The sequence below is a fragment of the Aedes albopictus genome, chromosome 1 (assembly GCF_035046485.1).
Source record: "Aedes albopictus strain Foshan chromosome 1, AalbF5, whole genome shotgun sequence".
Taxonomy (NCBI): domain Eukaryota; kingdom Metazoa; phylum Arthropoda; class Insecta; order Diptera; family Culicidae; genus Aedes; species Aedes albopictus.
The window spans coordinates 9846902-9858707 of record NC_085136.1 but is presented as its reverse complement, the minus strand read 5'-3'; the positions used below and the strand labels follow the sequence as shown (position 1 = coordinate 9858707).

At 44.1% G+C, this 11806-nt stretch overlaps 2 protein-coding genes across 2 annotated transcripts; one reads left to right on the top strand and one right to left on the bottom strand.

Annotated features, from left to right (window-relative positions):
• Positions 1-219: 219 nt before the first annotated feature.
• LOC134288009 (uncharacterized) lies at positions 220-5526 on the bottom strand. The gene has a single exon (XM_062851535.1). The coding sequence runs from the start codon at positions 5524-5526 to the stop codon at positions 220-222; it is 5307 nt and encodes a 1768-aa protein (XP_062707519.1).
• Positions 5527-9526: 4000 nt separating this feature from the next.
• Positions 9527-10793, top strand: LOC134289936 (uncharacterized). The gene has a single exon (XM_062856776.1). It carries the CDS (start codon positions 9728-9730, stop codon positions 10472-10474), a length of 747 nt encoding a protein of 248 aa, XP_062712760.1. The 5' UTR covers positions 9527-9727; the 3' UTR covers positions 10475-10793.
• Positions 10794-11806: the final 1013 nt, after the last annotated feature.

Here is an 11806-nt window from a genome sequence, read left to right as displayed (position 1 = left end):
TCTGCCTAGCGCGGGAAATCACTTTCGCTTTCCTTCTCTAATGTTGGTAGCATTGCTACCTCCCTACCGTTACACCCTAGAACGTTACACCCTGTTGTGCTGCTAGGGATGACAAATTACGATCGCAGCAATCGGGTGCACTGAGAAAAAATCCCCAATAAAAACCCGTCAAGTCAGTGAAGACTGAACATTCTCCCCCGCGTTGAAGACCGGAAGACTTCAAACTTCAAGAGCAGACGTACCACCCAGCGAAACTGGCGAATCCAAATTCGAACCTGAAGCAGAAGCAACCCCGATGGACGAATCACCCCGTTGAAGATCATCATTATCCTTGATAGGAAGAGGAGCCAGCTTACAGATGGACCGCTTGAAAATCCCGGAGGCGGTTTTCACGTCGACCACTCTAACCAGCGAATCTTCTCCAGGGTATGTTTTCACCACCTTCCCATACTTCCAGGCAAGTGGCGGCAGATTGTCTTCAATGACCAAAACTATCATTCCAGGTACGATGTTTCCGGTAGATTTGGTCCACTTCCCTCTGCATTGAAGCGTTGAAAGATATTCCCTGGACCACCTTTTCCAGAAATGGTCCCGTAGCAGCGTCAAGTATTCCCAGCGCGACAATTTGTACTCCTTGGTGTTCAAGTACGATGGCCTTGGAACTGGATGCATTGGTCGGCCCAGTTGAAGATGCGCAGGTGTTATTGGCATTGGCTCGTTGGGATCTTCCGACAGTGCGTATAGAGGCCTGGAGTTCAAAATAGCCTGCACATGCGACAGCACTGTAGCAAACTCTTCGAAGTTCAGGGAGGTATTCCGCAAGGTACGCTTGAGGTGGGTCTTCACGCTTTTCACACCAGCTTCCATCAACCCTGCAAAGTTTGGAGCCCTTGGGGGTATAAAACGCCATTCAATCTCCCGTGGAAGCAGGAAATCGTTGATTTTAGACACCGTCACTTCATCACGAAATTGCCGATATAGAGCATGCAGCTCGTTGGAAGCCCCGGTGAAATTTGTGGCGTTATCTGACAGGATTCTCTTTACCAACCCATGATGATTAACAAAACGGTCAAGCGCAGCAAGAAACGCCTCGGTTGTGAGGCTGGATACCAACTCCAAGTGGACATTTTTCGTAACCAGGCAAACAAAGACTGCAATATATCCTTTGATCTTTTTTGGTCGATACTTTCCTTCCTTAACCATTACAGGTCCGGCGTAGTCCACTCCCGTGTATTCAAAAGGCATGGCAGGATTCACTCGGAAATCAGGAAGGTTGCCCATCAATTGTTCCACCTTTCGAGGGCAAGCTCTGAAGCAGGACACGCATGACCTGATAACCCCTCGGACAGTTGATCGTGCTCTCAGTAGCCAAAACTTTCGCCGAAGTATGGCCAAAAGATTCGATGGACCTGCATGCATGTTCTCCTCGTGCAGTGCTCGAATCAAGAGCTTTGTAACAGGATGGTGATCCGGAAGTATCAACTGGTGCTTCGCATCGAATGGTAGAGCAGACTTCTCCAGACGTCCCCCTACTCTGAGAACACCGTCGACTTCATCCAAAACAGGGCAGAGACGAGCAAGCTTTTTGGAAGAAGTAGCCGCGTCCTGGCTGCGAACCTCATCGGGTAGCTCAGTGTGCTGGATGACTCGTACGATGGTGATTAGAGATGCCCTCATTTCTGCAACTGAAATCGAACGCGACAGGCAGCGATTAGCCGCAACCTTCGTCCTGGTGTTGTTGATGAAACGCATAACCAACGCAACAATCCGTTGCAGCTTTCGGAACGATCCATAGGATGTGAAGACTGGCAGTAGCTCGATCGTTGCCAGGTTGACAATCACTTCAGCCTTCATCTCTGGCATTTCACAATCAGGAATCTCTTCAACTGCTGCAGGCTCATAATGGGGCTGGTTCAAGAAATCTGGTCCAAACCACCACAAGCTGTTGTTGTTCAAGGCTTCAGGCATTTGTCCCCGTGAAACGACGTCAGCGGGATTATCGGCAGACCGTACGTATTCCCATGGATACTGGTGGGTATTTCGATTGATTTCTGCCACGCGGTTGCGCACAAAAATATCCAGGCGTGACGGTGCTTTTTTCAACCACGAGAGCACAATCTGGCTGTCGGACCACAAGACAACCTTGGACATAGGAAGCTTAAAGGCGGACAAAACTTTCACCAAGAGACGTGACAACAAGAGTGCAGCACACAGTTCTTTGCGAGGTATGGTCATTTCGGTCAGCGGTGCAACCCGCGACTTGCTGGTCAAAAGATTACAACATGTATCACCGTTTTCCTTCACAGCTCGAAGATACAAACAGGCCCCGTACGCAGACGAGGAAGCGTCTGCGAACCCATGAATTTCAAACGTTTCACATTCTTCAGGGATCACACATCTCGGAATTTTGGCTTGGTTAAGGGACGTCAACGAATTACTTAATTTCAACCATTGAGCAAGCAGATCGCATGGAATCGGCTCATCCCACTCCAACTTTCGAACCCAAAGTGCCTGCATCAATAGTTTGGCCAGTAGGACCACTGGCGATACGAAGCCGAGCGGATCAAACAACCTTGAAATACGAGAGAGGACAAATCTCTTGGTGACCGGTTGCAACATATCCTCGGTGGACGGAACGACAAAGCGGAAATGATCGTTGTTAGGATCCCACAGTAAGCCGAGTGTACGCACGATGTTCTCTGAATCGTCGATCTTCACTAGCTTCTCCTTTTCTTCTTCAGGGACGTTTTCCAGAACTGCATCAGAATTGGAGCACCATTTTCGAATGTTAAAGCCCCCTTTGGCGAGCATCTCCTGAAGGTCCATTCTTAGACGAACGGCTTCGGCCACTGTATTTGCTCCTGTGAGCACGTCATCAATATAGAAGTCCTCACAAACCACCTCGGCTGCGGCAGGATATTCGGACTTTTCATCCCTTGCTAGCTGGACTAACGATCTTGTAGCCAAGAATGGAGCTGAAGCAGTTCCGTAGGTAACGGTGTTGAGTTCCAGAACACGCAGTGGATCAGTCGGCTGCTTCCTCCAGAATATGCGTTGGAAACGAGTATCCCGCTCGTCCACTACTACTTGCCTGTACATTTTTGTTATATCGGCCGAAAAGGCGAAGCGATGCCGACGGAATTGTAGTAGAATGGAGAACAGGTCATTTTGGATGGTAGGGCCAACTTGGAGTACATCATTCAACGAAGGACCGGAAGATCTCGCCGTGGCATCGAATACCACACGGAGTTTAGTGCTGGAACTGGCTAACTTCATGACCGCATGGTGCGGCAGGTAATACCGTTGAACTCCCACTGGATCGGCTGCCTCGAACACCTCATGACAATGGCCGAGTGCCTCATACTCGGTAATAAAGTCCTCGTACTGCTGTTTTGTATCCGGATGACGTTGCAATCTTCGCTCAAGCAGGAAAAACCTTTTCAGCGCCAATGCTCGATTATCACCGAGCTCAGCCACTGTCTCACGGAACGGTAGCCGAACCACGAAACGGCCTGTCTCGTCTCGGTGATGAGTATCCACGAAGTGATCCTCAACTTGCTGCTCTTCGGTGGTGGATGGGAACGATCCGACAACTTCTTCAACAGCCCAAAACTTTTCGATTAGATCAGATGTATCTTCTTCCGTCACAACATGGGAAAAAACAACCTTTTGATCTGGGACATCAACTGGTCCAGCGATAACCCACCCAAAGACAGTTTCCTGGAGCAGAGGCAAATCATCGGAAAGTTTCATTTGACCAGATTTGAGAAGGGAGAAGAAAAACTCATTTCCGATGAGGAGATCTATACGTTTCGGGGTATGGAATTCTGGGTCCGCCAACGCCACGTTGGCTGGTATTTGCCACCTTTTAATTTCAATTTTTCTGGTAGGAATGGTTCCACTCACCTGAGGCATGACAAGGCACGGAATGTCAACCTTGTACTCACCGTAGTTGGAAACAACAGAAACGACAACCTCTTGACTGGCGCTTTTCCTACCTGTTACTCCAACCACCTCGGTATTGGTTGGTCGTGGACGCTTACCGAGTTTCTGGACCATATCGTTGGAAATAAGGCAGACTTGCGATGCACAGTCGAGTAGTGCACGGCAAGGATGGGCTCGGCCGCTTTCGTCGACAAGACTTACCAAGGCCGTAAGCAGCAAGACTTCCTTCGGGGATGAACGAGATTTCCGAGTACTGGATACGTGACTCACCAATGCGCTTGTAGTTGATACCGGTTCAGGACTCGCTTCCGCGACGACGTTGACGCTTGCCGGAGGTGCAGATTGCTTCTGCGGCTCAGGCTGCTCTGGAACATCTGGATCATCAAGATGCAGCAGGCTGTTGTGTCTTTGCCCACATTTCGAGCACGTCTTCTCGGACGAGCAGGTGCTGCTTCGGTGCCCCTTCCGAAGGCAATTGTAGCAAACTTTCATCTCTTTCACCTTTGCTATCCGCTGGGCAACCGTCATGTTGCGGAAAGCGGAACACTTGAAGTTAGGGTGTTGTCCACTGCACAATTCACAGGTCACAGCGGTCGGTGACGTGACTGCGTTTGCCACCTTTTGGGAAGATAGCTTTTGGAAACCTGAAGCGGACTTCGTCACCGGTGGAGGAGGGTTGGCCGTCTCGCATCTCTCAAGGACAAGACACCGATTCTTCAAGCACTCTACGGTGTCATCATACGTTGGTAGCTCTCCGTGGTCCAACTTTGATTCCCAATACTCACGTGTTTCCTTATCCAAGGCGGCGGTTAGAACGTTGACGACGAACAACTCGGATACTCCTTCAAGCTCCTGCCCCAGAAACTTCAGATTCTCGACGTGCCGGCAGCAGTCATCAAGTAGCTGGCGAAGCTCTTTCGACGATTTTCGAGTCATGCGTTTGAGATTCAGTAGACCCCGGATGTGCAGATCTACTATCAAACGCTTGTTCTCGTAACGTTCTTCCAGGATCGCCCAAGCCTGAGCGTAGTTGTTGTCCTGGATCGTTTGGGAATCAATAACTCCGGTGGCAGCACCGACTAGTGACTTTTCCAAATGGTAAAGCTTTATAGCGTCACAGTCCGGTGATCTTCCCATGATGTCTTGGAACATTGCCTTAAAGCGAGGCCAATGTTCGTACTTTCCATCGAAAGTGGGTAGTGGAGCTTTGAGGGCTTGTTGTTGCACGATTTGTGGCTGCACCGCTGCCGGCTGAGCGGCTGCACCAATCGGTTCGGGCGCCTTTGCATCCTTCAGCGACTCGATCACCAAGCTGGTTTCGTTGAACAACACTTCAAATTCTTCGTATTTTTTCTCCTGGGGATCTCTCTGATTCGCAGGACAGGCACTGATTAACGCATCGTGGATTTCATTGTACTCGCGGTAATGGATTTCAAGGCTTCTGGCAAAAACTCGGAGCTGAGCCAAGCTTGTCGTCGTAGGATCATCTTCGGCCGCTTTCAATGAATTCCTGATGCGCGTCACTTTTGATTTCACTTGTCCGCGCTTGTGCACTAGCAGCTTCAGTTCTTCGTCGGACATTTTGTTTTCTTTATTATTCACTTTATTATTCACTGGGCTTTGGTAGTTGGCTTCTTCTGGGTATAGCACTTTACGCCACATAGCCCATACGGAACAGGAACAGGATACCGACGGGATCGATATCCGGACATCCGATGATGCTTTTCACTGGAATCAGTGGATTCGCGGCGAATTCCACTGGCACACACGCGACGGAACGACGGATACGGGATACGGGCACAGCGAATACTGGGCTTCTTCGCTCGGAAACGGTAAATTCGCGGCGAATTTTACCGGACACACTTCTCGGGATAACGAACACGGTATGGAACACTTTTTTCCGCTTGCTCGGAATTGTCTTTATCGTTTTTACACGGCGAAACCGCGTTTTCCTTTCCACATGTTTGGCAAATGTTCACTTTCTTCGATAGCACACTTCAAAATGGCCGTCGGTCCGGTTCGTTGGGACCAAAATGTCGCTCATCCGGCGGACGCCGACACGAAATCGAGGTGGACACTTAATCGGCGGACAGCTTTCACTGGAACCACTTTTTCATTTCTTCCGGTGGAAAGGAAAACACTTTCGGCACTTTTTACACTGGTTTTATTGACGATCAAAACTTAACAAAATTTCTCGCGTCTTCACTTCGCGACCTAACACGTTACAATGAATGATTGAAACAGAAAAATCTCTTCGCTTCTGCCTAGCGCGGGAAATCACTTTCGCTTTCCTTCTCTAATGTTGGTAGCATTGCTACCTCCCTACCGTTACACCCTAGAACGTTACACCCTGTTGTGCTGCTAGGGATGACAAATTACGATCGCAGCAATCGGGTGCACTGAGAAAAAATCCCCAATAAAAACCCGTCAAGTCAGTGAAGACTGAACAGGGTATATCTTTAGTTTATGGCATCAGTAGAGACATTATAGTGATCCGATCGAAATATCAAATTTAAGGGCCCTATTTTCCAAATTTCATTGCTTTTTCTCACAAGTATGCGTTTTCTGGCATGTTTTTTGTTCTTGAATGTTTCTCATAGCTTATACTTTTGATTCCAATCGAAGGAGTTTAAACAATCATCAATTCAGTATAATTATGAACAATAAAAATTTAATGAAATTTGAACTTTTTCACTTATTATACAATAGATTGACGTGATTCGATGATTTTTTGAAAACTTACAGCGATAAAGCAAAACATGAACAACATGGTTCGGTACAGGAAGGCTAGTGCTTCTTCAAGGTGGCAATTTTTGGTCCTAGAAATGTATATTCTTGCCATACCATCTCTGGTTTAAGAGGCATACGAAAAATCGATTTCTTTATCATCCTTAACGTGCCGACACTAATAACAATCTTGATTCTGGTTGTAAAAACAAACATCCTTTAACTCGTAAGAAATTCGACAGGACTAGTACTTCAAAATAAACCCATTTCAGGAATCGTTGGCGGTACAATACAATTTATTTTTGATGATACAGGACCACACTTTCTTATATTTTTATAGCATTTTTACAAAATCCATTTTCATCACTTTTTTTCAAAACGTCATAACTTTACCGCACATCAACCGATTTGAATGAACTAAAGCTTTTCTTCTAGATTAAGGATTAAATTAATCAGGAAGCACCAACATTTGCATATTTTGCCACTGGACTGCTTGTGATACCAACGACTTGGTGTCCGAAATTTAACGTGGACAGGCTTTAGAGTGCATTGCTAGAAATGTTCTGCTGATGAAACTTAAAGGGTGTCCGGATCGGAAACAAGAGAAACAAATTCGGAATGTATAAATTGTGGAGAAACTGGAGTACTCTTTTTATCTTTATTAACGAAATTTTGAGCCTGGGGCTATCTTGCTCACTGAAGTACCTTCTGCATTATAGCGTCCGAAGCGTGATCAGTTATCGAGTTCTGAAGGAGTCCGTTGACCAAGTCAAAAACCCTACAGCTGTAGATAAAGAAGTTAGGATGGAGAGTAAGCCTTGAAACCGGGCCGTTTAGCCAGTCAACAGTGCATCGGCTTATATCAGAATCTTCAGGAAAACGAATGTTAGGGGTAGTATAACCATTAACCAAGAATAACAAATGATGACTGTATAATTTCGAAGCAGGGTTGAATACTCCTCTGGATCTTCGGACTGCGTAGTATAAAATCCAGAATTCAGTGTTTGGCAAATTTAAGAAGAGCAACCGTGCCCAGCGCATTTCTGGGCAAGGCTTGTGGAATGTGGAGAGGTGAATTATTTGTATTTGTGGGCTGAATGGACATGTGAGCATTCTTCATCGCTGATTTCATGGACAAAACAGGTAAGAAGTGTGGAAAAAGGGGACTATTCTGTCGTCATGGATATAGATATGTTTATCCGATCATCGAGATCGCTACCTATATTTTTTTTATGAGCCAACATCGTTTTACGTCCAGTTATCGCTTAGGAATTCCAACCCAGACAACCAATTTATACGTAGGGTATCGGGATGCTTCGTTGGCATAGTCCCCTCGTTCGGCCTATCTTGACGTAAACCAAAAACTCACACAAACACACATAACTGGAGATCGGATAACCTTTGCGCCAAACAACTGTAACATTTCATTTCCATTTTAGCACTTTGGAGCATTACAATTGATAAAAAATGTCACTTTGTTTAGCTTTTGTAGACGCCATGATTCTTCGGCTAAGTGGGTAGTCTATACACATGATCATAAATGGCATGATTCTGGAGCATTTCGAATTGACGGTCAAAGACGCTATTTTTCAACGAATAATAACTATTTTTCAAATTAAATGTGGGCCGAATATTGAGGATATTTTTTTTCACTATGTACCCAAATCTTGGCCCATCAGTAAAGTGACGTCAACAACATTGCTTGCGTAAGAACTAGAAAGAACGAACAGGAAGAAAGATTTTGTATGCGGTGACTGTGAAAATATAGCACAATAATAGGGTTGCGATGTTTTCGTTACTAAATTAAGAAAGAACTTTAGTTTAAGTGATATATTTATAGTTCTTTGAAAATTTGGCTCCGAAAATGTAATTTAATCGTAAGATTGGTGAACAAACAGAGATAATACTTCAGCAGAAATATTGAAAAAATGAGATAATAAGTGGTTCTAGTGCATGGGAAGCAATAGGCCAACATTGTATCCACTAATAGGCCAATTTGTGTACCATAGACCAACGTTGCATACCATCGCATCGAATCTTTTCAACGTCATAAAGTAAATCTATATATATAAAAATGCAGTGGCATACGTGGGACCGCGCATAACTTGCGAACGGATGGTCCGATTTGAGTCGTCTAAGTTTTGTTCTGTTAGTTTTCACCCAAGGAAGGTTTATGAGGCAAACAACATTGGGAAATTGAATGTTTTTGAAAATCGGGTTTTCATACATTTTGAACGGGAACTTGGGCTTGACTAGGGATTTGAAACGTCAAAAAACGCAGTAGGCAAGACAAAGTTTGCCGGGGACAGCTAGTTCTTTAATATATTCGTTTGTTTACTTCCAATTGGTGAAACATGCATTGCCTAGAGTGCGTAATAGGGTCAACATATTATTTCTAGTGCTATTAATTCATGAGTTAAGGTCAAAATTGTCAAGGCGGCTTGCAAATTAGGCCAAGGAATGGTACATATACCCTATAAGACCAAGCCCACTCATGGGCTCAATCAAGCGTTTTAACGTTAAGTAGAGACCCGAACAAAGAAGCGAACCGCACCGGTCGCTGCTAAGTAGGGCTCGAAAGCGAAAAGTTTACGTACGGTTCGTAGCAGGGCTTAGAATATAGAGACACGCAAAGTACGGTCTCTATCCGTAGGCTCGTGCGCTCTCTCGCGTTTAGCTCTCTGGGTAGCGTAAAGAGGAGACGAAAGAACATGAGTATGGATTTGTTGCCAGGTATATAGTTTCTAGAGAATGATTTTCTTGTTTTGTATAGGTAGGAATTTATTTTAGTTTACATCAAATATTTGAAATTTTCAACCAATCAATATCAATATCATCATTTTTTTTTTGTTCTGTTGTTACTGGTTCAGTCGGGCGTAATTCTGTATTGCTTATCGTTTACGCTAATTTTTGGTGGAAATCGGCCTCGTAAATCCCGAAGGAATCTTTCAAAATACGATCGTCAATAGCCTGCACTTTTCTGTGATATTATTTGTTCATATCGGCTACTGTTGTGACGAAAAAAGTGCAATTAATTAGTTCAACGAATCTCGCTATGGAATGTAAAAAGTGCCTTCTTCCAGTGGTAACAAAAGACCAACCGCACATATACTGCAATGCATTGTGTGCCGCAGTTTACCATGCTGCTTGTGTTAAACTGAATACTGCCGAGCTCGCTGCCGTATCGCCACCGAACAAGAATAGCTGTTGGATGTGCGACGAGTGTCTGGTTGAATTCGTACAGTGGAGGAAAGAACATAGTGAGAAAATAAAAGAACCGATCGCCGCAACCGTTCCGGAGCCAACGTGCGTACTACAACGTGACGTAGATGAACTGAAAGCTAAAGTTGCATCTATTTTATCGGTGATCACGTCACATGAGAACAATCACTCAGATACGACATCCTGGATACGACACTCAACACCGAATTCATCGCGACAGAAGGAAGGAGGAACAAGTGAAATAGCAAACGCATCCGATACTGCGAGTCGGTTACCCGATTCGATTTGCGTGGACGAGAACTTCGACTTGTTGCTGACTAACATCGATGGAAGCGTTTCGGAAGAAGAAGTGCACCTCATGGTTTCTCGCTGCTTGGGCACCTTGGATAATGAGCGCATCAACGTTAGAAAACTAGTTCCACGATGGGTTGATTGCGATGCACTTGACTATGTATCTTTCAAAGTAGTATTAAATCGTAAATGGAAGTCTGCCGCAATGATGTCATCTACTTGGCCTAAAAACATTAGATTTCGAGAGTTTAAAAAAGTTAGATGCCCATGGAAACCCGACATTTTGTAATTCGTTTCTATATTGTAAATTATGTAATTTCATGAGGGATTAAAATGTTTTTTTAGTTTGTTATAATGTTTTTCCAATGTGCTTTGCTATGTTATCTGTTACACTGTTCAGTTACAAATAAGAAGTAATACATGTTGTCTGTATTTGAACGATAAATTTGTAGTTAGTGGAGTTTATAGTTGCATTGTATTTTAGTGTTTCGTTACGGAAAGTTGTCGAGGTTGTTCAAAACGTTTGTACCTTAGTTTTAAGTACACATCATTGGGGCATACACAAGCCTGTTGATGTAAATGGTAAATAAATAAATAAATAAATAGATCGTTACACGAATAACACAACAAATTGTCTGAAATAGAATTGTGATAGAGTGACAATACAAACGCAGAAAAATAATAGGTTTAAATTGACAAGCTTTGCTTAAGTATGTTATGAATAAAGTTTTCGCTTCTTCGCCAATTTTAGATATCGAAAATGTATTGATTTTCTCTTAAAAATAGTTACGATTGCTCATAATCGCACCTTTAGTTTTTGATTCGGCCGATCGTTTCGAAACTAATATTTGATGAAATGTATAGTGATTCAGTGAGTTTTGCTGTTTTAACACGTACATGTTTGAGCCGGGTTTTCTACGCAGCAAGTAAAGCTTAGTTTCGCACATTCAGAAAAATGTCCAAATAAATAACTCGCGAAGTTTGTTCCGACAAGTTTCAAAATTATCGTCATCCGACGCAGATTCCGGTGAGAAGATGTGCGTATTTTCTAACCCGAAAAGAAACTATTTGATGGTAATAAGTGACCACAAGGTTTTCTTTCTTCACTTTCCGGGCTGAGATGCTCCGCTTTGAAAGAGCTGTGCCTCGCGTTTCGTTTTGTCGTGTATATTTCAAAAAGGCAAAAGAGTTTTGGTTTGATTGCTGTTTTTGAAAATGGTGGTCGTCAGTGGGTGGTTTATTAAATATAAATTTAAAAATATAAATTAAATAAACGAGACATTAGGAAGAAAGCGTGCGAAATGGGTAACTTCACCGTCCACGCATCCTTCCTCCCCTGTAAATTCGAGAAGTACCTTGCTGAAAGAAAATAATCTGTACTCCAAGTATTTCGAAGAATCATCTTTGCGCGTAAATACAACGCAGTAGACCAGGCCGCTTTGATGCATGTGTCATATCTCTGATATGCTGCAAGCATCAGTATTGACAAGAAAAGTAACACGATTGCTTTCCAGGGTGATTCCGCGTATGTATGAGATTAGATAAGAGTAGTTACGATTTTTCAAAGATGCATTGACTGTACCTAACTCAACTCAGATATCATAGAAACACTACAGTTACT

Excerpts from the sequence above, each read along its gene's own strand:
- LOC134289936 (XM_062856776.1), top strand. The coding sequence starts at position 9,728 with ATGGAATGTAAAAAGTGCCTTCTTCCAGTGGTAACAAAAGACCAACCG.
- LOC134288009 (XM_062851535.1), bottom strand. The coding sequence starts at position 5,526 with ATGTCCGACGAAGAACTGAAGCTGCTAGTGCACAAGCGCGGACAAGTG.